The sequence below is a fragment of the Lissotriton helveticus genome, chromosome 9, assembly GCF_964261635.1.
Source record: "Lissotriton helveticus chromosome 9, aLisHel1.1, whole genome shotgun sequence".
NCBI classification, from domain to species: Eukaryota; Metazoa; Chordata; class Amphibia; order Caudata; family Salamandridae; genus Lissotriton; species Lissotriton helveticus.
In genome coordinates, this window is record NC_136070.1 from 661,710,405 (window position 1) to 661,737,169 (window position 26,765).

At 43.1% G+C, this 26,765-nt stretch overlaps 2 protein-coding genes across 9 annotated transcripts in view; one reads left to right on the forward strand and one right to left on the reverse strand.

Moving 5' to 3' along the window:
• The window catches only part of KLC2 (kinesin light chain 2), a 312,573-nt gene extending 296,208 nt beyond the window's left edge, over positions 1-16,365 (reverse strand). The window contains exon 1 of one of the 3 annotated variants that reach the window (XM_078660752.1): positions 16,279-16,365. The gene's annotated coding sequence lies outside the window, so the exon portion shown is untranslated. Of the gene's footprint in view, positions 1-16,204 lie in introns of all 3 variants that reach the window. The other 2 variants (XM_078660751.1, XM_078660753.1) reach the window with 2 other exon arrangements.
• LOC144781767 (uncharacterized) overlaps positions 16,347-26,765 on the forward strand; it is a 75,953-nt gene continuing 65,534 nt past the window's right edge. The window contains exons 1-4 of one of the 6 annotated variants that reach the window (XR_013601063.1): positions 16,362-16,449; positions 17,546-17,691; positions 18,379-18,580; positions 19,064-21,504. Coding sequence is in view for 2 of the 6 variants with exons in the window: in XM_078660755.1 (XP_078516881.1) it covers positions 16,393-16,449; positions 17,546-17,575; positions 18,382-18,580; positions 19,064-19,074 (297 nt within the window). In the remaining 4 variants the exon portion in view is untranslated. Of the gene's footprint in view, positions 16,450-17,545; positions 17,692-18,378; positions 18,581-19,063; positions 21,505-26,765 lie in introns of those variants that run through there. The other 5 variants (XR_013601064.1, XM_078660755.1, XR_013601062.1 and 2 more) reach the window with 5 other exon arrangements.

The window sequence follows — 26,765 nt, forward strand, 5'->3', positions numbered from 1 at the left end:
TGAATTCACGAAAGCCATATAGCTGCCCTTAATGCAAGGACATAAACCAAGGGTGCAGTTTTGAAACTTTCTTTAATAATTGGGCCCCTAATTTGGTCTGGTGTTAACCATGAACTTTAGTGTTTATTAAAATTCTCTCTCTGTATCGGCTGGCTTCACGTGAGTGACAGCATTCTGCTCTTTCATAAGGGGCTTATCGGCACACAAAGTAGTTTTGTTCAGTGCCAATAACTAATGTGGCAGTGTGTGCTTTTTTGAGACCAAAAACTATTTTTGCTTTTGCCATTGTTTGTTATAATGGTGAGGGTCCGGCAGCTGCCACATCAATAAAGTTTTACAAAAACCCAACCCACAACAAGTCACGCATTGCCAAAACGAAAAAGCTGACCACCATTTCAGACCGACTGGCTTTGCCAATGCTTGTTAATTTTTATGTTTCCCTAAATCTTATTGAAACTGGTTACACTGATTTTCTAATATGAATATTTAGGGGAAATACTAGCATGCATCAACACATTTTACTAAATGATGCGGCAAAGAAATGGACACTAAATTTTACAGTAGTTTAGCAAAAAAAATGTTTTCCTACTTTCATTTTTAGGGACATTTTATATTTAAAGCAGAGAATCATTATTCTTGCTTTCAAGCTTCTGCAAATATTTGCATCTAATCAGAGAGCATTCTGGGAGCATTTTGCATAGTCTCATATTGCTAAACTTTGAAACCGTGTGTCCACATTTTTATACTGGAACCACTGTCAGTAGTGCAGTCAGAACTTACATTTACTGAGAGCGCTCAGCCTAATAATAAAGGCTCTCCATTAATGAACCATAAATACAAGTTTGAACAGCATTAACATATGCACACACATATTAACTTAACTGCAGGCAGTGCCCTTCCCTGATCATTAATGTGGTACTGCAAACTGGCAGCCAAAGAGTCTGTGCTGCAGGGGGTTGGGCCTGCTTGTCCCAAGGACAAAATACACATTAAAACTTGTTGCCCTTGACCCCAAACAATATGTCCTGGGCGTCGGGCTATAGGAATTCCACATCCCTGTCTAATACTATAGCACACCTGTTGCCACGATGTGTGCATCTGGATGTGGGAATTCAGGTCATTCATGACAAGATTAATACAGGAGAGCACTCTATGTCAAAACCTTTTAGTTGTGCATGTTTAAGTTAATTGATAGATCAATAATCCATCCGGATATACACAACTCTAATAGAGTATAGGAAAATACTCCGAAATTATTTAAAACATCACTTTTTAGTTGAGTTTCGTATCACAGACAGAACACATCATACTATATTAACAATCAAACTACTTTGCCAGTTTCTGGATTATAAGCACAATTATTAGGAGATGCTTTGTAGGTAGATTGATGTTATTACTCCATAGATGGTTGAAGCTCATGGGTGATGTTAAGCCGACACGAGTTTCGTCTGTTTTGGGGGCTTTTTCAAGGCTATGGTTGAGAAGAATATCACAGAAAAGTAGGGAATATTCCCTCGCGTGTTGTCAAAACTGAAACAAAAGAGCAGTCCTTCAGCCAAAACGAAGCTGGTAGTTATATTTAAATTAGAATGCAACTGTTTGGATATTTAGGTGGCTGACAGATCTGACACGTGTGATCAAATATTTCAAATGGCTGCCCGGTCCGTATTTAAAATAATGATGCTGTAAATCAATGAGGTAAGTAAATCTTTATTGCACAGTTAATTAAAACCATTGCAAATATTGGCAATTAAAAAGAAAACTTTAGTTAAATACAATTGTTATAAAAAGAGATAAAATAAGAATAACTTCATATAAAAATAGTAGATAGTACAAAAAGATTTACGCTTCTTTCGGGCTGAGCGTTGAGTTAAAAAGGAGGTTGAGTAGCTTCTATGGCTCCTCGATAGGAACCAAACTGTGATAAATGTTACAAGCGTAAAAAATGCGTAATTTTTTACTATAGAGTCTGTTAGTTCTTCTTGGGAGCCCTACTGTTTTATTGTGTGTTAAAGGCACATCAGGAGTCAGTATGTTGCCCGAATCGTGTGGTTGATCCCTTTTCGGTGATCATTTGGGAATTGCTTCTTAAGTGAGCCTCATCCTGTTTCGGCCCTCTGTCGCTCTTGTTTCTTTTCTGCCTCCTCCAAGAATTTGACGACATGGCTTGCTAGTTGTATGTTCTTTCCATCAAAGCAAGCTATTATCACCTGCCGACGTGTTCTTATACCCAGCTGGTTGAAATGCTGTTTAAGATGGAGTCTACGCTCTGTGTCCAGGCCTTTACAAGTGCATATCAGATGCAGGATGTCTTTTTTTGTGTTCCCACATACTCGGCAATTGATTGTTTCTTTGGGCCTTTTCCATGGTGGGAGATGGTTTTGTGCTGGAAGTTGGCCCAGCCGTAAGCGTAGGAACTTCTCCTTTGTACGCCTAGTGAACCAGACTCCTAGACAGCTTTGGCTGCGGCTGCTTGTGTAGCTTTGGATTACCGTCCAGCCATGCGCCCGGGTTGCTAGACTTGCTTTATCTTTGATTAACGACATTGATCTGACTGATTTGTTCACTAGCTGTTTAAATGTGTTGTGAGTTCCGCTGTGCTTCCAGGCTTCTTGTAGGCACAGGGAATTTATTGAGTGCTTGAGGTATTTCGCGGCTGGACTATTGCTCTTTCTTTCCATCTCATTCCATAAATGGTGATTTAGGCTTGTGGCATTTCCTCCCTGGATCTTATGCCAACTTTTGGCATAGGCACCCATTCGCTCCAGCGTTTGATTTCTCAGGCCAAATTCCAGCCTTATTTGTGCCTGTGATGTATAGTTGGGCAGGCTGAAAATCATTCTCATGGCCTTCGCTATTGTGTTGTTCAGTTGCTGGGCGTCCCTTCCTCAGAGGCGTTCGCTTCCGTAGGTTAAAGCCGATGTTAATTTTGCCTGAAGCACTTTAAGCAGGGGGGTAAAGCTTCGAGAGACTGCTTTTGTTTTGAGGCTCCTTAGTGCGATCCCTATGCTGATACCACTCCGTTTTATTGCTTCCTTTTGCGGGAAAAAAAGAGTCCTATCAAAAGTTACTCCCAGATACCTGTACTCCTCTACTGTTTCCAATGTGGACCCTCCCATATGCCAGTGGAACCCTGCAAACAATGTTTTTGCGTTTATCCTCATTATTTTAGTTTTTGAGAGGTTAATGCTTAGGCTGTTTTCTGTCGAGTACTTAAACGTGGTGCTGATCAGATGTTGTAACCCTATCGGCGTTCTGCTGATTAGGGCGATGTCATCAGCGTACATTAAATTGGATAGGGTGAGTCCGCCTATGCTTGGAGCGTGGGAGATAGTGTCGTCGAGCTGCTGTGGAAGGTCTGACATAAAGATGTTAAATAGTGTTGGCGACAGCACGCAGCCTTGTTTTAGGCCCTTTGTGGTCTTTATTTTTCCTGACAGTTGGTCCCCTGGCCCTAGCTTTACTTGGACCCATGTATCAGTGTGTAGTAAGATCAGCTGTGTGAGAAGGCCCGAAGGAATGTTCCTTTCCTCGAGCTTTGACCATAGTAAGTTTCTGTTGATGGTATCAAAAGCTGAGGTAAAGTCGATGAAGCATACGTACAGGGGCAGGTTAGCTGCCTTGGTGGCATCAATGAGGAGTGAGAGGGCTAACATATTTGATGTTGTGCCCATTTGTTTGCGGAATCCTGTCTGGGTGATAGGGATTACTTTGTTTTCTTCTGTCCAATCCAAGAGCTCCTCTAATAGGAGGCCAGCGTAGTACTTGGCTTCGTTGTCAATTAGGGCTATTAGTCTGTAATTTTTTGGATTGTTTACATTGCCCTTCTTGTGTATAGGTGCAATTATTGAGCCTTTCCATGACGCTGGGATTGTTGCAGTATTTGTTATCTGTTTGAAGAGTGGTAATAGGCCCGCTGCCCAGTAATCCGGGTTTTGTTTATACAGTATGGGTGGAATCACGTTGGGGCCTGGCGCCCCCTCCACTTTCCCCTTGGCGATCCTGCTTTTTATTTGTTTTTCAGTTGGGTCAAATGAGGTACTGACCAGTTTTGTTGTCACTGCTGGGTTTTTATTAAACTTATTCAGTCGACTGGTTGTTGCAAACTGTAGTGCTGTGTTGAAGTGTTCTTGGAGGTGATTGGCCCAGGCTTCCTCGGTTACGTAAAAGTCGATGGTTGGAGTCCTGGGGTTCTGGAGAGAGTTGACTGTTTTCCAGAATCTTCTGCTTGTGTTGGTGCCCTTAGCGTCGTGTAGGAGTCTCAACCACAGGTCGTCCTCTGCTTTCCTTTTTTCCTGCCAGATTATTCTTTTTTTGTTCTGTTTTAAGTTTCGCAATTCCGATTGTGCGGCGGCATCCGGTCCGTCGCAATGTAGTTTCCGCAGTATTTTGTTAAAATTGCTTTTGAGGCGTTTTAACTTGATGTTTTGAATTAGGGGCTTTTCGCAGTTGCCAGCTGGATCGGTGATCTTTTCTCGGCTTTTGCAGCTTTGACGATCGATCTTGGGTTTCCTTGTGTGAGCCTGTCCCAGGCTCTTCGTGAATTGTTCTCAAGCGTTTAGGTACTCAAACTTATTTGCGATGCACTCTTCGCATCTGTTTTTTGCGTCGATTATGAAGCCTTCCAAGTTTGCCGTGTTGCATTTAATTCTTTTCTTTGCCACCGACAGTGAACATCCCAGGTTTGTCGCTGGCCTGGTTAGCACGGCACCCTGGAAATTAAGGCCGAATTCTTGAGGCTGGTGGTCGCTTGCTGACATCGTGCCAATTTGGAAGTCTGTGACTTGCGCAAAGACTTGCAGGGAAACAAATGTATAGTCTAAGGTGGACCTAGCTGTTGAATTATGAAAAGTGGCTGACGTGGGCCTATCGTTTGGGAAGCGACCGTTTAATGCTGTCAGGTTGAGATGTTCAAGATCCTTTATGCTAGCCGTTGCCAGACGGTTTTGGTTGCCCCATTTGCTTATTGCTTGTTGAGGAATATCCCACGCCAGAAACAGCTCTTCTAGCGCTGTGTCCCTTGTTTGGGGCCCTCCTAGGAACATATTGAAGTCCCCTGTTACTACTAGATTGGGAATTGCTGTCTGTCAGTGTTTCGGAGATCTCTTCCACCAGGAGGTTCATTCCTGTTTTTTTTCCCCGGGGGTGGAGGTATACATTCATCAGCCTTCGTTTTTGGTTTCGGTCTTTTCCCCTCACTTCTAGTTCTATTGTGAGGGTGCAATTGTTGCCTGTCTGTTTTGCATTTGTGTACTTAGATTCGTTGAAGCTCTTTAAAGCAGTGTATATTGTTAGGCCACCTTTTGGGTGGCCGTATTTTGCATTTCTTGTTGCTGGGAGATGGTATGTTTTGAAGCCTTGAATATGATGTGCTTGTTCTAGCCAGGTCTCCTGTAGGGCTATTATGTCAAATTTGTGGAAGTAGGAGAATAGCTGGATGTCGTCTTTTTTGTTTGCTAGGCCGTTTATGTTCCAAGAACATATTTTCTTAGTTGTTGATTTGCGACGATATTTTGTTCAGTATTTTGATGTGTATTTTGTCAGAACTTTGGGGCCCTTGTGTTAATTGTCCGCGCTATCCAGTTCCAATCTTCTTGCTCGGTTAGGCCTTGCTCCAGCCCTTTGGTCAGAATGGTCATCCTTGATACTGATAGGCTTCTGGCCTCCTTTAATACACTTTCTGTTTTTCCTTGAAGTGACTTACTAGTTGCCTTGTGTGCTTGTCTCTTTGTATGCCTGGCATAGGGTGTCTGGATACCCATTTTTTCCCAATCTTTTTAGGCGTATCCCCCAGGATAGAAAATGAGGTTCTAATTCCATGATTCTAGTCGCTGTCTCGTTCCTGGCCCATGTAGTTTTAGTGACCTCCACGTTCGACAGGTGGTTACTGTGGATGAATTCCACTGCCGCAAGATCTTTGGTAGTGATGTCTGTCAGACTGCTGATGCTTGATAGTAGGAGTAGGATGTTTCCTCTGTTGAGGGTATCTCCTCTCCCTCTTGACTTGTAGTCTGGAATGAACAGTATGGTGCTGCTATCGATTTCCGCTCGCCCGGTCACCCCTTTATTGTGGTCTTTTAAGCTGTGGGCTGTTGTGACTTGTCGGGTTTTGGGTCTTCCTCCAGATTTTCCCAGGATGTTTGGTCCTCCCCCAGATTTTCCCAGTGTGTCATATTGGATGATGCTCTCGAGTCTTGTTTCAAGGGTGAGCCCTTGCTTCTGTCTGCTGGTCCACCCCTCCTTGATTTTAGTTTGGTGGGTTTTTCACTTTGTGTTGGCTTGTCCATCTTCTTGGCTGGTGGTGTTTTTATGATCTTAGACGGGATCTCTGTTTCGTCTGCTGCTTCTTCTTCTGATGCTTCTACTGCTGCTTCTGTTGCTGCTATGTTGGGGACCGTGATTGGACTGTGGAAGAATGTTTTTGTGTTGGTCGTCTTTTTTCTTCCTTTCCTTTTTTGTTTTCGTCGTCTTTTGTTTTCTGCCCTGGCTTCTTCCTTGCTTTCCTTTCGGATGGAATCATTGTGAGTAGTTATCGCTATGTCAGGTTCTGGCCTTTGCAGGTGTCCAGAGTGTGTTTTTTTTGTGACAGGTCTACACTCCTTTCATTAACGGGAGGCTGCCTTGAGGTTTTCCCTAGGGCATCCGCGTAGGTGTCGTAAGTCGATTTGTGGGCTACTGCCCCTGTTAGCTCGGGTACACCTCTTCGACTAGTTGGTGTAGTCAAAAGATTCTGTAAGTTTGGGGTAGCCAGGTGTTCTCTGGGCCGTGTGAGGTGTTGATTGTCGCCCTCTTTTCCGGTTCCTGGGTTGCTTGGGGTTGTTTGTTCCGTTATCGGTTTATGTTTCGTTGGGGTGGTGTTTTACGTTTTCTGTTTTAGGTCCGCCAGGATGCCCCCCAGGATTTGAGGGATGGCGATGAGTTTGTCCACTATTGAATGGCATGCACAACTCAGCTGTTTTATTTTGGTTTCTGCTTGCACCCTCTTTATCATACTGTTCATGTCTGCCATCTTGTTGTCAATCTTGGCTACATGTATGGCCAAGAAGTTTAAATGGGATAGTTGGATGTCCATTTTTTCCGAGTGGTACTGCATTGCCTTTATGGATAGTTGAAGTGTGTTTAGCAAGGAAGACCATAGAACCTCGGCGCTTTTTAGGAAATTGTCGATTGGTGGATCCTTCTCGTGGTCTTGCTTGCTCTCTGTTGTGTTATGGTCGGGCTGTAAGGCAGCTGGTGAGTATGATGCTACCAGTCTCTCCCACTCTTCTGTTGTTAGCTGGGAGTTCTCTTCAGTATTAGAGGATACCAGTAGGTTAAGAGCCCGAGTTGTGTCGATTGTACTGGTTTTTCCAGTGTGTTTAATTACTTCGATATGCTCCCTTCCCTGTGTTTTTTCTGCCTCACTTGCCTACCCCAGATGGGCTGGTACAGTAATGTAGATTTTTCCATGTCTTTGGTGACTTCAGTTTCCTCACCTTCCGTCGTTGATTCTATCTCACTGCCACAACCCGTATGGGCATGTTCTTGGCTTTGCTGGATCATCAGGTTGGTGTCTTGTTCCCGATGTAAGGCCTGAGTCTGGGCCGTCCTCACGATGCTAGTATTTTTCCCTACGTTGGGTTCTATTTTATTTGTTGAATCCGTCTCCTTTGGGGTCTCCGAATCTTGCATGGTTGGTTTTTTTTTCTCAATAGCTCCTAGTGGATCTATTTTGCTCATGGTGTTTATCCCCTCGCAGCTGTTCTTGGCCCCTCTTGCTGTGGGTTGGTGCAGCGAGGTTACGTGGATTACAATATTGGGCTCCAGGGGATGACCCCTTTTTTTGGTAGTGTCTGTGATCATGATGTCTTCTCTGACGTTCCTTTCATTGGGAATATCTGGTTGTACGCTACGTTCCTTTGGTGTGTCAGGATTCCACACTTTACTGCCTTCCTTGTATGCAGCGGCTTCAGAAGGATTGCTTTGCAGACTCCCTTCCGGTTCCATTGGGGAGGGCAGTCCCTTAAGATTGCTGTTTGAGGAGCTTAGGTAGGAGCCAGGTTCTTTCAGAAATGAGAAAATGGAGTACATTTTGGGTTGAGAGTTCTTTGTGTCCATTTTGCTGGTGTTGGAGGCGATTATTTCCGTCATGTCTGGCGTCTGGTCTAATAGCAGGGTCTCTCCTTGTTCTAACAGCACAGCATCTGTGTCTATGTCTGTGTCTGTATTAAGTTTCCTCTTGTTGACCCTGCGCCGTTTGACCGGGACGTGTTTGTATCCTGGGTTTGCCTGACCTCATTGCAAGCTTTGCGCTGTTCTTACTGCACTTTTATGCTTCCTTGTACTTCTTTATGCCTCTATATACTTCTTTTTAATTCTCATATGCTTCTCAGTGGCAAAACTGCGAGGTTGTGATACCCTTGTTGGGGGAGATAAGTGGTGGGCTTTCGGACTTTTAGGTGGTTTGTTCGTTTGCCTGCTGTCGAATGTTTGGTTAGCCCGCTGTTCACCCTCTGTTGATGCTCCCCTTTTTTTTTTTTCAGGGCCCCCCTCCGTTCTCCTCAGTGCTGGCTAGCTTTCCGCCTCTCAAAAACCGCCGGTTTGCTAAGAACTGCGGAGTCAGAGGGTAGTTGGGGTTAATAAGGCAGTGGTTTGTGGGGGTTTGTGGTTGTGGGGGGGTAGGGTGCACAGGTGCAGGCAGGGTGGGTAGGAGCACCGCTCTCTGGTGACTGCTTCTGAGCTACCCCTCGCATTTGCAGTCCCAGAGCCTCCCAGGGCCTCCCAGAACCTCCCCTAAGGCTCAGTGGGAGGCACACCAGATGTCAGGTCACAAGCGCCGCGAAGATGGGGTGAGGAGGAGAAAGGCAGGAGAGAGGCAGTGCAGACACGGCCGGCTGCGGGCAGGGACCACGAGCGGACTCACCTGCCCGCACTGATCACGCCGGGTGTTCGCCTCGCCGCCTCGTCGTTTCCTGTGTCCTGTTCCTTCTGCTCTCCCTCCGCTCTTGCTGGCCGTTGGGAGTCTGGACCGTGGGCGAGTTTCAATCTGCCGGCTTTCCAACTCCTGAGCCTCCGTCTCTGCTGCCCCTTACTCCTGATCCTACTCCGGCTCAAAACGGCTTGGCTCCCGCTACGGCACCTAGCTCCTGGCTCGCCGCTCGGTGCAACCTGGATTCTGTCGCTCAATAGCTCAAATCAATGAAACTTTGAGGTTGCTAGAGACAATTATATTTCCTTAGCTATATCATTTTTGGCCACTGGCGTGCCGCTTGATCTCTCCTCTATCCCGAAACCTTCGAAGCTCAAATGGTGTGGTAGGCTTTAAGCAAGGCAAACATTTAGATTGTAGCTCTATAAAATTAATATCCCTGGTCACATACAGACACTCTACCAGTGCTCTTTATATTAATATACAAATAATTTTAGCTTTATAAGTAAGCAACAATGATAGCAAATTAGTCACAAGCTCCAATTACTTTATACCCCTGACATTTCAATACTCAATTTACCACAAAACATTATTGATACTAATTACATTTGTCTGCAGCTTGTTACCCATGGCATAGTGGGTAAGTGCCTCCAAGGCTCTTTGAAGCCCTACAGCACAATATCATCGATATAGTACTTCTTTGAACACCACTTCATCCAGCAAACTTGGGGGTGGTAGGGCACATCAAGTACACCGCCTAACCAAAATCCAGATCTCCATAACACCCTTCTACCCACTACAGTGTTATGTTTGTGTAAAGCTCTAATCACTTGCAACTGTAGAACAAATCTTAATTACTCATGAGGGATTTGAAGCTATTCACCCCAGTCGGTGCATGATGTACAATAGCAAAGGCTCCCCCACAAGGCCTGCCTGGAGAAGATAACGGATTGCACAGGCACACAGGCAAGGCCACAGCCCTCCTCACCTTCGTTCAAAATCATAAGTTACGTTTAACCCAATCAATAAAAGAAACATTCTCTCCTTTGCGGCGCTCTAAACCAACTTTTAAGAATGCATCCACAATGGACTTCATTTTACTTAGTGAAAAGCTGGCTGACAGTCTGGGGGACTTTGAAGTTGACAATAGAGGCAAAAGCGACCATACATAGGCCAATGCATGCCATCCTACAATTAGAAATACGTACAGCAGCTCCACTACAAGTGCTAGGTGGACCTACTGGAGAAGAGCGGCACAAGGTTCTCCAAAGACTTAAATGGACAGCCAGCCTTGGAGACAACCTGAGCGGGTTGTAATGAGAAGAAACTGCTAAAAGCCAGCCACCCCAATGGCTAATAACAGGGTGGAAAACCCCAATTGCAGAATAACAACAGAACTTGGGGAAGGTTCAATGCAAGACCAAGAGAATAAGTTAAGAAATGTCACCTCAGGTGGCAAGGTCGTCCAAAGGACTTAATTCAGTGTAAACATGGCCCCCCCAAGGACACTGGGTCAATAAAAGAGGCAGCAAATCCTCTGAGTCGCGTTCCATAGCCGCTCTGAGGGCAGCATATAAAAAGAATGCATGGGAGTGCAAAGGACATACATCAAAGAGAAATGGCTGAAAGTGTTTTCCTTTCTGAAAGAAAAGAACCAGTCCAAATTATGGAGGTACATCAACCAGCTTGATAACCAAGGAACAACAAAGGAGAACGGGGTAGCTGGAAACAACTGGAAAAGGTAGGCTAAAGAGCTGTACATTAAATATTTACTAGACGATTGGTCCATAGAAATGAGCGGCCCGGGAGCACCAAGAGTCACCACCCAAGGCACCCCATTCAATGATAGCGAAGTTATCAGGAACATAAACCAAATGAGAAATGACGGAGCTACAGAGCATAATGGGACACCCGCAACAATTTAATTTAGCTCAGGCATAGCTCAATCTGATCTTGACCCCACTTTTTAACCATGTTTTCATGACAGCAACAGCGCTGCGGTCCTGGAGAGGGTCCATCCTATTCCCTATTCCTAAAACAGGCGATCGTTCTAATCCAGCAAATTATAGGCTTGTTGCCCTGCTTGACCTAGAAGCAAGGTATTTGGATGTGCAAATAAAGGTTCCTTTTTAACTGGATTTACATGCTAAAAAAGCTGGAAGAGTTCACATAAAGCATCAACGTCTAAAGTTAGTAAGCCTAAACCCAGTACTATTTGGACTGGGAGCCAGTGCAAGTCTAACATTTTAATAGTAGTTTAAATGTTCAAAAGATGTATATAGCCTTGTTGTCACCGGTTTTGATGTAGCTATCATTTTGAAAAGTTCTAGTCTGGAAGATCGACATATGTAAAATTTTACAAATCAAAATATCCTTTTAAACGTTATGTATGAAAGGTAAAATCCATCTTGGACACTAAGGTGGAGACAATAAAGAGACCTGCAGAAAGAAAGGACTTTGATTAATGAAGTGAGGCAATAACAGCTCATTTTAATCTATACACCCGTGATTAACTTCCATCTGCTTATTATCTGCATATTTATTTATTTGGGAGTTGTATATAGCGCAAACTCAACCTAAACGTATCAGAGTGCTTTACATGGGCACCATTTGCATTACAGCCGGACACATTAATTTTGTTAGGCACTGGGAGATTAAGTGATTTGCCCACAATCACAGGATTTTGAGCGTCCATCTCAAGACTCTAACCCGGATCCCCAGATCCGAGGTCGGCCGCTTTGGCCGTTAATCCAAATCCTCCCCCCTATTTGAAGGGATACCAAGCTCATAAGGGAGATGCTGAAGAGACACATTGTAGGAGTTGGCCATAATGTGCAGAGGGCATATCCTGGTCATACTCTTTATCAGAAAGCTTTAGTACAGGTGTAGTCGCCCTCTGAAAAATGTCTTCTTGCCATGACAAAAAAGATCATAAACAAGCAAAAGCTGTATCCTTAACCTGACAACCAGGTAGATGATGTAGCAGAAAGTGGTGGTTGACGTACCATAGATACTGACAGAGTCAACAGAATCAGTGCCTGACACCACAGTCCTCCACAAATTCCCTTAGTTCATCCACCAAGGGCAGGGAGTCATAATACTTGACAAACTAAGCAGGATGGACAGTATTAGAGTGCATTTTGTTTTAATACTATCCTTGACTGTTCAAACTTTTATTTTAAATAAGAAGAGAGGCACTATTAATTCAGCTGAAGAAATCCCCATGTCGCAGCAAAAGGAATGTGCAGACTGCAATCAGTAGGTTCTTCGATGCAAATGTTATTTGTGTCATTTTGAAGCTAATGTTCAAAAGGAGAGCTGCTTTCTAATTGATGATCGATTTTAAACTGGAAATCAAGTTCTTCTTTTTATGCACGGTCTGTGAGGAGGGGGAGATTTTGCATGAAACACTTTATGGAAAATTTGAGGGGGAAATACTTTTACGGACCAGTTTTTCCCAGGAGAGGAGCGCCATTGTTTCTTTTGCTCCACGTGCCACCACAGAAACGCCATTTTTGGGCAGTAGTGCTGTAGTGGTTGGGACATGGTCTATCACATTTATACTATTTAAGCAGACTATTCAAAGGAGGTACTCTTGTCCTACAGAATTGGTACTGCCACCCTTGGTGGCTTCTTAATCCGGAAATTGTCACCTCCAATCACTACACTTGCTATGCCTGCAGCTTGATATTCAATGGCACACTGAGGGATTCTTTAGAAGAACCAGATATCCATTGCTCTGACTGATTTGCAAGCAGCTTCGGCCTCACCCTCCCCAATGGCTAGACCCGCTTATAGGGCATGTCTTGTTAATTGTAGATTCTTCCCTAAAAATTCTTATAACATTTCCTACTTAATATATGAAAATACCTGGGATTTTATATTTTTAACCAAAACCTGGTTGTAAGAAACCTCAGCACCGGATTCAGCCCTTACCACCCTACCTGGATATCGTATTTTATGTACTAACACGGAAGGTAATAAAATGGTAGGAAGTGTTACTGTTATTTTTAGAGAATCCTTCAAAGCATCCACTACACCACTGAGACAAATTGGAAATCTAGTAGGACTCATTGTTACTTTTGAACAGACTCCCACTTTCTCTTTGTCAGGACCATTGAAATATAGACAACCTGATTGACCTAACAGTTGATTCTCCCAACTGATTGATACTATCGCCCAACTCTCTCTGCAACACTCCAATTTTCACTATTCTTGGGGACTTCAACATACATGTAGAGATGATCCTAAATGTTCTCTTGCCGCTCAGCTCAATCTTAGCTTGGCAGGTATTAATTTTCCAAAATAAGTCCAGTGCCCTACACAAGGCAGGACATAGTTTGGACCTGCTCTTCTTTAAAATTGCAAATCTGCATGTTGCTCTTTTGGACCACGATGTCTGGTTGGATCATGTTCCCATTCCTTTTATCTTCTATGGGGTGCTGCACCAGAAGAAGCCTGACATACCCCCAGTGTTGATGTGAAATTGGCACAAAGTCTAGGACTCTTTTTCCCAAATTTAAAACACTACATCTTCCACTCTAACGGGCATTCTAGACACAAATGTGACCTACGTTAATCTGTGAATCACTAATGCCCTCAATTGCATGACAACTCTGAAAGCACGTGTGGCAAATAGGACTAGGCCCTCGGCCCCTTAGTTTACCCTGCACTAAAGGAGAAGAGCCACTGTAAAAAAAAAAAATTGGAACACAACTGGAGAAAATCTTATGGTTCTGAGGCCAAGATTATATCTAAAGCTGAACTCAGTCAATTTCATAAATAATTTCGTAGAGCGATGGAGTATTTTTCTGCTCCTATACCGGCATCTACTGCTAAATCCAGCAAAATGTCAAACATTGTTAAATCATTCCTCTCTCCTAATGCCAGACAAAGCAGTTTCAGTCTTTCTCTTGAACTTTTTAATGATTTATCTTTCTTTTCCACAAGAAAATGCAGAAACTGTACGATACCTTTCCTGCATCCATTAATTGGAGTGCAGGCAAATCCCTTGCAAACTCAAAAGCCCTTTCTTACCAACTTTCTAATTGTTTCAGAGGAAGTCTCTTTAAATTAATTGGAGAAATGTAAATCACGTTCCTCTGTAGATCTGTGTGCACCCAGCATACTTAGGATGATGGTCTATACCGTTAACCTTGTTGGTTCTTAATAAAATCTGGAATCACTTCCTGAAAGTTGTCTAATTTTGTGCCGACTGGAAACAAACATTCCTCTTGCCCCTCCTCAAGAAAACAAATGCAGACCCTACCATCTTAAGTAATTTCATACCCATTTGCCTTCTACCAGCGAAAATCTTAGAGAAACTGGTAAGTCTCCAGTTATCCTCTATCGTAGAAACAAATTGCCTTGTTTATGAATCCCAATCTGGCTTTCGTCAGACTTTAGTACCGAATTATGTTACTGGATGTCTCAAAATTTATTAAAGAGAACTTAGATGGTAGACGTTCAGCCATGGTGGTTCTGATGGACCAGTCTGCAAAGTTCAATATGGTCTTGCATGTCACTCTTTTGGACAGACTAAAACAAGATGACATTCAAGGCAAGGCTCTTGCATGGATAAAAATCTTTTTGGGGACGGCAGATCCCAACGGCTGAATCTTCACCCATTTTCATCTACCCCCAAAACCCTTTTGTATGGAGTTCCACAAGGCTCAGCTTTGAGCCAGACTCTGTTCAATCTATATATGGCTCCTTTGGAGGGCCTGATTGAACCTTGGAGTGTGCATGTGGTATCATATGCATACAACACCCAGCTCTTATCCTTACAAGAACATAGGGAAGTTGCTCTCAATAAACTCATAGAGTGCCTTAAGGGAGGGGCCAGACAGATGGGTGCCAACTTCCTAAAATTGAACTCTGATAACACAGAAGTTCTCTCTTTCGTTCCTTGTGGTCCTTCTCTGCACCCCGTTCCCCAAGCCTCTGGGGTCCGGAGGAACTCAACATCCCCAGTTCCCTCTGTCAGAAATCTTGATATAATCTTTGACTCTGATTTTTACTGCCCAAATTAAGCCGATTTCTCCAGTATTTTTCTCCTAACTGAAATCCCCAAGAATGCTCCTGCGCCTTCTACCACACAAAAAATGAAGGTTCAGACATCGGATATCTCCCACCTGGATTACGCCAATATTCTAATTCAAAGACTTCGAATTATTCAAAATGCAGCAGCAAGAATTATCCAGAGAGTTCCTTTCCTGCAGTTTATTATCACCCATATGAAGCAGTAACATGGACTGCCAGACACCAAGTGCATTAAATTAAAAACCCTCACATGAGCATTTGCAGGGGAAGGTCCACTCTATCTGTGAAACAGACTTCGACCCTGTTAGCAACATTGATCACTTAGGTCCAATAATCTATGTTTGATGCAGGTCCCAAAATGTTTTAAGTTCAGAGGAGGAGGCAGTTCCTTCATGGTCTTAACTGCCAAGTTGTGGAACGCTCTCCCAGTCAACCTCCAAAGAGCTCCTTCAGTCTCCATCTTTAAAAGAGAAACCTTCTTTCTTTTGACATTGATTAGGTTTCAATGATGGATGCCGTCTGATGTCAGTCGTCTTAAGCCATGACCACCAGGACACTTCCTATGACAATATTTGACGAGATCTTTTTTATCTTTCACCCATCTAAACCAACATCGAATCTGACCCTAAAATGACCATGTACGCCCTAAAATCCAAAAGCCCTACAAACCCCCAAACTGTTTATAAATGCGGAATGCCGGGAGGCGCTGCTGTGATTGCAAATGATACTTTCTGTACCAGAGGCGCAACTAGAGCCAAATTTCGGGGGGGGGGGGGGGGGGGTAAGAAAAAAATTCGGGGGGGGGCTGAACCTTTAATCAGTAGGCAGAGTGGAGCTGCAGGGCCTCCAACAGCAAGGCCTAATTAGCATTCAAATGGTCTTTTAAAGACCTGTGAAACGTCCGGGTGTGGCTGTGTGTGTGCCCGGGATATGTCTCATCCCGGGCTGCCACACACGACAGGGGGGGCGGAGAGGGGGGTTCTGAAGCCCGGTGAGTCCAATGGGTGTTGCGCGCCTGTTCTGTACCCCACGGCTGCACTTCCTTCTTAGAGTATTTCCATAAACACATAGTTTAGTGGAATCCGATTGTTAGACTCATTAAACAATTGCGGACAGACCTGCTCATGGCCAGAGGAATAGGTCTTGTAAAGAAAAACAGCTATGTCGTCGTGGTGACTACCGAATTCACTCCATCACAATACTAAAATACATTTTTAAAAAGCACAGCTGCCTCGAACACAATGCCAAAATCACCTACTGTAAACCATCAGTCTGCCGGCTGGCTGAAACTCGAACCGCAGATCCTCAATGTAGAGCAGCTCTCTCACCTTTGCATATACCTGAAGCTGGAGGATTCCTCTTGCAAAAGCCTACGCACATCCGGGAGCGCCGGAAGTGACGTCATTGTTCTGCGGTGAGTGCAATGGCCATAAAAGGGACAGATGGTCTTCTTTATTTTTCCAACTCCACTTCCTTCATCGATTCCAGCGTATACTCAGGTAAGTGCTGCAACTGCTACCAGGGGGTAGATGTTAGTCCATAGGGGCAAGCTCCACGCTATATCTGCACGCGCCCCTCCTGGGTCAGAGCCCCCCTTCATAGCGCTGCCTTTCTTAAAAAAGAGCAGCATCGATCCTCCGCTCTCGGTCCCAGCTGCTCAATTTCCGTCCCAGACCAGCTTCCTCATTTTTCGGAAAGCACGAGTTTTCATTAAGGGGCCAAATTCAGACGCAGCTCCCTGCATGTGTGCTTCGTACATGTTATAATGAATGCCTGCGTTGCAATGTGTGTTCCTTATGTGTGTTTGATGTTTGTCTGTATCAGCCTGCCTGCTTGTTTAATATGCACCTTTTGTGTTTGAGCATGTGTATTTTTGTGTATGTGTGACGTAGTGCGTGCCTGTGTAAGTTGTGGAAAATTGCAAAAAGCCTAAAAAATGTGTTTTACAGCAAGTTCTTCGGCGTAAGAAAAAATAAATTACTGCCCGTGTATTGTAGGTCCCATGTTGGTTCCAAGTGCACCTGAGTGTATTCAAGATCCTCGACCAAATGGAACAGTTTTCGATCTGCTGAAAAGTTGTCAATCAAAGAAGGCTAAACACATTTATTTATGTGAATACTGTATATTGTTGAGCATTACTTGTGTCCTTGCAACTTGTAGTGAGCTTTCATTACTTAATGAATGTGTGCTCTATTGTTAAATCCTGGTCACGTTCCCCAAGCTGTGTAGTGTGCAGAGCAGCACATCTTCTAAAACACTGGCAGTTTTCATGGATGCGTTTCAAAGCATAAGGATAAATGCTTCAAATAACTTAGCCGTTGTAATGCTGGTTCCTTATTTTGTTTGCTATTTGTGTAATTGAAAGGGCTGGTTGCCTGTGGCGATTGAGGTTTGCGACCTATTTAGGAAACTTAGTCCGACGCCTTCCAACATCTTGCAATATCTACTTTTGCAAAACTGGCTATCATTCTGGTTTCGTTCCATGTGCATGCAATGTTTTTAACTCATTTGTATATATTATTGAGACGGGGCCAATTACGTTTTCTCTCTCTCTTTCTCTCTCGCTCTCTTTCTCTCTCCTTCTCTCCCTTCTAGCATTTAACTGCCTCGGATCATATTTATACGGTGAAAGCACGCACAAGTTACAGTAACGCGTGCCTTCCCCATTGATTGAGATCTTATAAGAGGTTTCCCCCTGCCCTCTTATCGTTTGAACTGCGGGTACTGCATGTGCCAACGAGGTATGGGATCCCTTTATGTTAAATTGCATCTCTTACCAAACTTTCAAACACCTCTGGCAAAACACTTATAAGGTCCCAGAGGGGAGACCTATTGGCTATGCCAATGCTTTTGCTTTATGTATTTGCCATTGTAATGCCTTTTGTTTAATTTATAAAGCCATTACATATTGCACAATTAACATACAATACTACTAGCAAAGCTAATATCTTTAGCTTAATAAAAGGTGAAACCTATTGCATTTTTAACGCTTGTCCTTTCATGTTGGGGGTGCCGGTGGGCAGAGGGTAACAGGCATCTGACTCTCTATGCATCTGTGGGGATAGGTAACTTGATTTCCCGTCACAAACCCCAGTGTTAAAGTTCACTTATTGATAGTTCTTCTATTTCTCTCATAATGCCTCTACTTTGCTATCACTATTTGTCCTGAGCAGCAAGACCTAAGCATACACTCTGGCTCTCCAAAAATAAAGTTGATTATTAGGTAATTTCCTCAATGGCCTTCATTGCATGCCCAAACACTTCTTTGTAATCCAAAATCTAGGCATATTAGATAGAAATTGCACCAGGTCAGTGTACTTTTTGGGGTGCTTTTCCCCAATTAAATCTGTTAATCAGTTTGATATGCTTTGTATTTTACCTCTGAAACTTAAACCACACACAAACTAATTCCTGATTTTTATATCTAGCAGGGCATAATCATGGTTTCATTCAACGTCCTGTTTTTCACTTGCGATCATTCTGTGTGTGTTCGAAAAGATGGTGACTTCCTGCTTTTGGACAATCCCGGGGAAGTTCTTTGTAAATGGCTGGTCGAAAATCTAGATGAAGCTGGTCGGCCAATCACCGAAGAGAGAGATTTTAAAGCTATGATTCTGTTCCAATCATCTGGTAAGCACAATAAGTAAACCTTTATAATAAGTTTGCAACTGCAGGATAATGGTACAAATTACCAACCTGTTTCAGTAAAAACCTACATTTGTTATTAATTAATCCAATAATGGACAGTAAAAATGAACATGCATGTCCCCACGTATGCCTTGGATTGCTCTCCAGAGACCAATGTAACACTTATGAAAAGGACTGAAACGTTTAGCTTGTGGCACTACTATAAGGCAGCCATTTTTGGAAAATCTATTTTATTTAGGCAACTTTTTTCAGGAGGTTCAAGTTCAGGCTTACAATGTGTACTGTATTATTGAAAACTTACTTACTTGGTTATGGATAGATTGTACATTTGTCCTTTATTATCAGTACCTCTTTATTTATATATTCTGGCTAGAGCGTGAAGATATATTGCAAGTGGTCAATGTGTTATCTGTTTTGAAGTTTATATGTAAATATTTTTTTTTTCTCTTGCTTTTTTTTATGAAGAAACAGTGTAATGATTCAGGATATTTTTCAAGAGATAATTGCAAGCTATTCTGGCACAACAGAGGGTCTAAAACAGGTGTTACTTCAAATGGCACCGGAGGAAAAGCAGATGATAATGGACTGTGGCAATCGGGGAAGCGCTGGTAGACTTGGGTTACGCGAACTACAAGAGGAAGAAATTGCAGAGAAAAGATGCAAGGACAAAAAAGCCAAGCAGAGTGGACTGGATTATATAAGAGTTGGTAACAAAGCTCATGCTGAAAGCACAACTTCTCAGCCTGGTGATGCAAGTTCGCGGATGAGTTTGCAGAAACTTGAAAACCTGGCCCTTTTAGCAGGGATGGCTAGTGTCCTTCATCAAAAATCCACAACTAAAAATGACGCATCAGACCGCGAAAATGAACTTGTCTTGGAGTCCCTGCTTAAATCCAACTATCAAGGACAAAAACATGCCTCCCTTTCACCACGTCATCCTAGAGTAATCAACACTCATTTTGAAAATATAATAGGGCCATTCTGATGTAATCAATAGCCATCCTGAAGCTGTCATAGGATCATCCAGGAATAATCCACAATCATCTAGAAATTGTCATGGGATCATTCCAGAGTAATCCACTTCCATCCTGGAGCGGTTATAGGATCATCCTGGAATAATTGACAGTCATCCTTAAATTAGCTAGAACCCATCTTGGAGTAATTCTCACTCATCCTGAAGTTGTCAATTAGTATTCGTGGAGTTGTAAAAGGTAATCACTCCCTGCCAGTAGAAGTCATCAGAACACCATCCTACTGTAGTTTTTGTGATGAGTCTACGTTCGTCGTCACATTTAAATTTTTTGTCCTACCGGCATACTTCAGGATGGCTTGGGATGACATTCCAGGAATAGCCTGACTGTAATCATCAGATGAGTCCAGGATGATCTTCCTTTTTGACATGGGCTTACTCCCCTCCTTATTCTAAGATTACAAAGCCTTCATGGAGTCCATTCTTGTGTATAGCAACACTGGTCTCCCCTCTGTACTATTCCTTTGTGAAAATAACAGTCTTCCTAATGTAAGACCTTTTCTAAAGTAATGTTTTCCATTGTGTACCATTCCTTTAATACTGTTCCCCACAATCCTTATGGATAATAATACTGACCCATCCACGCCAATGCTTTACACCAGGTCTCCCTTTTAGCGTGCCCTGCGCTGTACTGTCGTACAGCTTGCCCCGAATTAACCTGTAGTTTTTATACAGCACCAGTTAGCAGTTAGAACAGCTTCCCTATACTGAGAGTAATCGTCACCATTGGCACTCTTCTTCGTTTTAATAGTACTACCTCTTTGCCCCAGTGTAGCAATACCTTAGTCGCCACATGAAACCCGTTCTCTGACCAAAATATCTCTTGTCCTCCTTTACTAACGACTGTCCCGCTTCTGTACTCAGTATTCTTCCCCTTTAAACCCAAAGCACCCTCCTTAGAAACATTTTCTATATAGTAATACATTTTTTTTTTCTAAGTAGTCCATTGTCTACACTAATAAGTTACTGCTCTTTCAGAGCATTACAGTCTTCACATGACTAGTACTTACCGGACCGGTCGGGAATCCAGACTAATAACAGTCGCCCGCAGCAGATCCTTTCACGGATGTCATTTGTCTGTAATTTTAGCACTTCCGGGTCGTATAACAATCCATTCCTCCTCCGAACATATTCTGGGAGGTGTCTGGGGAGTGGGCGGCACAGCTAATGTGTAACGTTGTCTAGGATTGGAGCATTGGCGGCACCCAGCATATCCCAGTATGCCGTACAGAATACGAAGTGCCTATTGGCTCTGGAGCCCGCACGTTTCTTTGTTTGATCCGTCCTCTTTCTGTCCCTATCCAGTGCCGCTTAGTGGGTGCTTTAGCTGAGGTGAGTTAGTCATGGGTGGAGCAGCGACATCTTGTTTCGGGCTGGGTAGGGTATTCTGGATACATTAAGAGGAGAGGGGGACAACGCGGCGCTTGATAGCAGGTGAAGCGAATGAGCAGTAGTATTACCATTTCACCTTTTGCTCATGATTAACTCCAGGTACGGCCTATTGGCCTTTATTTCTGGGGAGCAGACCTGGCGTGACAGCCGTGACGCCCGAGACTAATAGAATACCTAGTTAATTGTCTATTGTATATGGGACATTCGCAGCATTTACTTGGCGAGTCTGGCCTGCCAGCAGGCTACCTGTTAGGTTGCTATGTATTGGTTGCTATGTATTAGTATGTATTAATTATTGTATGTGTATTTCTTTAAGTAGCTCGTGGTGCCAGTGTGGTGGAATGACTAGTTACGCTGGATTCTAGTTCCATGGTCAGTTACTGTGGAGCCGGACTTCAGCAAGCTGTTTCCCTGGCACTCACCTGTTGTGTACCTTTTTTCTTTGGATTTGATATAATAAAGGACAGCTCCTTTTTACCACAAAGTATTGGGTATTATTCTACAATTTACATTGTTTATTGACAATTTCGCCAGCGTTAAGAAGGAATTCTCCAGAACTTCTAAAACAGCGTGTAACAACAGGTGAGGAAGTCAGGGAACAATAGTTGTTTTATTTGGGAACTGTTGGTAAAAAAAAAAAAAACGATTTATATATTATTTGTGCATTGAAGAAGGTGACTGCTCTTTCAATAAAGATAGGGAGATGGCACAACAGAATTTTACAATTAGTGCTCCTGAGCCATTTTGGGCATCTGGTTCACAACCCACCATTAAATGGGTTGAATGGAAGGAATATTTTATTAATTATATTGAAGCTATTGATGAAGCAATGAAGATGAAAGCTGAGCAAAAGAAGAGAATCTTACTACATTCGTTAGGACCTGTTGGATTAAAGGCGCATTCAAGGATGATTAAACAGCTGGACCAAGATTTGGATGTGTTTGAGAACACTAAGGATGTGGACAAATACTTTGCACCAAGTGTGTATTGGGGTCACCAGGCATAGATTTTTCCAGAGGAAGCAGACAAAGGAAAAGACAGTGGATGAGTGGATGGATGATTTAAAGAAGCTTGCAATTGACTGTAAATTTGGCGTATTACATGACGATTTAATTTGTGATCAGTTGGTCATGCATAATAACAATTCGACTTTACAGGACCGGCTATGGGTTAATGGGAATGCGCCATTAAATGATGTGATTGGGGAAATCAAAGATGTCCGGCAGGTGTGCGACGATTATTAAAGAGACTGATAAAGATCTAACCAAGACATCAGGGGCGATTTGTAAAATTCAAGCGCCATCTAAAGGTTTTCATCAGCAGTGGCAGAACAAAGGAACAGGGCAGCCTACAAAGTTCCAGAATAAAGATAGAAGAATGGAGATGCTATCGTTGTGACAGTAAAGAGCATTTAGTAGATATTGCCCCACGTTAAAAAAGAAATGTGGGATTTGCGGTTTAATGGGACATTTTAGTAAAATGTGTAAGAGGCGTACCAATGTAAAATGTATTTGGGATGCGGATGGTGGTGAATTAGAAGAGGATTCTGACTATGAAGAATGTATTAAGAATGTGTGAGAGAACTATGTCATTAACATCACAGAGAGTTCCTTAGAGGACAACCTGTGTGTGAGATTTCCTCGGGAGGTGTGAAGATCAATGTGTACGCAGACTCGGGCTCTCCCTACACCATTGTGAATTAGGACGTTTGGAAGGAGAAGTTTGTTAGGAGAATTGGGGACCAACTGTGTGTATCAGATATTTCTCCAGTTAGTTATACTGGCCAAAGCATTGTGATGCTTGGGTTTAGATGGCTCGTCTTTTTATTCAAGGGTAGATCTACTATGTGTCAAAAGTGGGACCATCTGTACTTGGGTGGTTTGATCAAAAGAACCTGAATATAATATTGGACCCTAATAGCGTTGAAAAGGTGTTGATTTTGGATGAATGCAGCAAGCTTAGTGATGCAATGTGTGAAAGATTTCCTAAAGTGTTTAGAGGGGAACTTGGTGCATTGAAAGGTTTCGAACACAGGATTGTATTGAAAGCGAATGCGGAACCCAAGGTTCACAAAGACAGACCTATTCCTATGTTGATCAGGGATGAGGCCAAGAAAGAGTTACGGGGGTTATTGGCTAAAGGAGTAATTGAGGAGGTGGAAACATCCGAATGGATTTCTCCCATTGTGGTTGCTCGAAAACCCAATGGGAAAATTTGTTTATGCATTGATTTGAGGCACCTGAACAATAATATCGTAATTGAGAGATTCCCCCTCCCTAAGATCAATGAGATGGTATCTTCATTGAGGGGTACCACATGGTTTTCAACTATTGATCTCTCGACTGCATACCATCAGGTGCAGCTAGAATTGGAATCAAGGAAACTGACGGCGTTTATTACACAGTTTGGTTGTTATCAATTTAGGCGCATGCTGTTTGGATTGGCGTCAGCTGCGGCTGTATTCCAACGTCTCATGCATAGGTTATTCGGAGACATGGAGATGGTATCATTTTTTCAGGACGACATCTTGGTGGCTGCAGCGAATAAGAATGAACATTATTTGAGATTAGGTCGGGATTTGGATACATTACAGTCAGCGGGATTAACGGTAGAGTTGTCCAAGTGTAAGTTTGGTCAGAGGAGTGTGTCTTATTTAGGCCATATTATTAGTGAAGAGGGAGTTCGTCCTAAACCGTCACTAGTTGAAAACATTGTACAATCTTCTACGCCTACTAACAAAGAAGAAGTAAGGGCTTTTTTAGGAATGGCAGAGTACTGTGCTAAGTTTATCAAGAACTTTGCATCTAAGGTGTACAATATCCGTGGTCTACTCAGGAAAAATGCTACATTTGAGTGGACTTTATTAAAGCGTGTGAGGAGGAGTTTGCAATGGTCAAAACGGATCTACAGGAAGTGAATGCATTGGCTAGTTTTGATCCGAATAGGGATTGTTTGTTGACTACAGATGCTAGCGATAAAGGTTTGGGGGCGGTGTTATCCCAGAAAGATGTAGAAGGAAAAGAAAGGATAATCTTGTTTGCATCGAGAGCACTTTCTCCTGCGGAAGGAAGATATCCGATTTATATATATATATATATATATATATATATATATATATATATATATATATATATAGAGAGAGAGAGAGGCTTTGGCGTGTGCATGGGCTCTGGAACATTTTCTGGCTTTTGTGTGGGGCAAACCGGTCACTGTTCGCACTGATCATTGGCCTTTAGTTCGCATTTTGTCTTGTGAGGGTATTTCTGGAGCTTCGGCTAGACTGGCTAGATTGTCAATGCACATGAAAGAATATATTTATAAGATGGTTTATTTACCAGGAAGGGAAAATCTCATAGCAGATTGTCTATCAAGATTACTGTCTCCTCTTGAAGAGTGCGTAGACGATCCGTGGGGAAATTTTAGTGTAGCATTAGTACATGATTCTGGTGCACCTGCTAGTAAGATTCAGTGGATGGAAGAGCAGGAGAAGGACATGGTTTTGAAGGATGTTATGACATATATTTGCAAAGGTTGGCCTAGAAAGAATTTCATTAAGCAGGAGTTACATTCTTTATGGGAAGTTCGCATGGAGCTGTTTTTGGAGAGAGATGTGCTTTTGAGAGGCGATAAAATTGTTCAGCCAATTTCGTTGAGAAAGAAGATTCTTGAATTGTGTCACAAAGGGCATTTTGGAATAGTAAGGAACAAATTGATAGTTAAAGGAATGTTTTGGTGGCCAGGGATTGATAAGGAGGTGGAGAGTTTTGTGAGAGGTTGTGAGGTATGTAACTCAGCGGATAAAACGCTTAGAACATTGAAACCTGCAATGAGTAGTGGATTAATTCCTGATCTTCCTTGGGATACTGTTGCGGTTGATATTGTTGGACCCATTGGTGAGTTGAAGGAGTTTGGGCTGGTTGCTATTGACCGTTTCAGTGAATGGCCCATTGTTAGATTTGTCAATAAGATTGACACGGAAACTGTTCTCAAGTTCCTTGACAAAATCTTTGTTATGGAAGGGTTGCCTGTCTGCATTTTGACTGACAATGGAGTGCAGTTCATGTCTAAATTGGCTAAGGAGTATTTTGAGAAATGCGGTGTCAAACACAAAACTACAGCCTTATATAACCCAAGTGGCAATGGCACAGTGGAAAGATTTAATAGTTATTAAGGGTATCATCCAGGCGGCGGTTAATAAGAGGTTGGATTGGAAAGTTCAGGTACAGAAAGCTGTGTGGTTGTATAGGATAACATCTCAGAACAGTACCGGCTTATCTCCCTTTATCTTGATGAGAGGTAGGTCACCCAGGTGCAAATTTAACCCTTGTTGGTTGTTAAAGGGAAAAGTCATGCAATGGTCTCCTGTGGGTGTGAAGGCTGATTTGGTTTGTGCTCATGAAAAAAGTAAAGTGTTTTTTGACAAACATCAAGGCACCAAAGATATTGATGTTAAGATTGGTGAGTGGGTACGGGTTAAGAGACCTTTTAAAGTACCTAAAGGTGAGAGCCGTTACGACCCTCCTAGGCGTATTATTGAGGTTTTAAGGAACTCAGTCAGACTTGATGATAAAGTATGGAACCTCAAGAGTATTGCCATTAATCCTGAACATAATATTGTTGAGAATTCTCAAGAATTAGCAAATTCTGATGATTTTGGCTGGATTGAAGATCATTTTGAGAATAGTTGTTTGCAAGCTCAATTGGCTGATCATGAGGAAAAGACTTGTGGACAGTCAAGTGAGCCTGATGGTGTGTCCTCTTCTTGTGTGGAGGGGGGAAGGGTTGTAGGTGGTGGTTCAAAGGTTGGTTTGCCTGAAGATGAGGGATCTAGGAAGATTGGATCTGAGCTTGGGAAAAGAACTAGAGTGTTACCAGGTTGGCTTAAGGAATATGTTAGGTAGTGTGCATGTTTTTTTTTTATTTTTAAATATAAGGGGGGGGGGTTAGGTTGCTATGTATTGGTTTCTATGTATTAGTATGTATTAATTATTGTATGTATATTTCTTTAAGTAGCTCGTGGTGCCAGTGTGGTGGAATGACTAGTTATGCTGGATTCTAGTTCCATGGTCAGTTACTGTGGAGCCGGACTTCAGCAAGCTGTTTCCCTGGCACTCACCTGTTGTGTACCTTTTTAGGTCTCGGCAACGAGAACTATTGTCGCCGAGTAAGCTCGCAAGGGAGTACAGAGCGGTGCACGAGCCGACCAGGGTCTGTGGACGCGCACACACAAAGGCAGGCAGGCAGGCAGGCACACACCAGACACAGACACATGCGCGCACACACACACACACACACACACACCTTCCCTCTCTGCCGCCGCCCCCCCTCTACCTCCACTCACCGGGCTCTTTCCCTCTGCAGCGGGTCAGTCACGGCAGCAGGCAGGCTCGGTGTCTTCTCCGGCGATCTTCAGCTGATGTGCACGCTCACGCTGCGTCTCCTGCGCGCCCACCACGCTGTTTCGCGCCCGTTGATCCTCAGCTTGTGATTACTACTCCTTCTAACCCGGATTCTAAATTACTATTTCTTGGTTCTCTAACTCCACTCTGTTGATTCGTAACAAACTGATATTCAGCACATTTCACAGTCTCGCTTTTGCTTCTCATAAATACAATAAGATTATTTTAAGCAATGTCTACCCTTCTTTTGGTTCTGTGCCTATTATGCTTCGGACTATAGAGTTTTAGAAAGTGTGGTGGAAGATTCCATGATATCAGCGGTGTGCACAGTGCAGAGTGAGTGCGC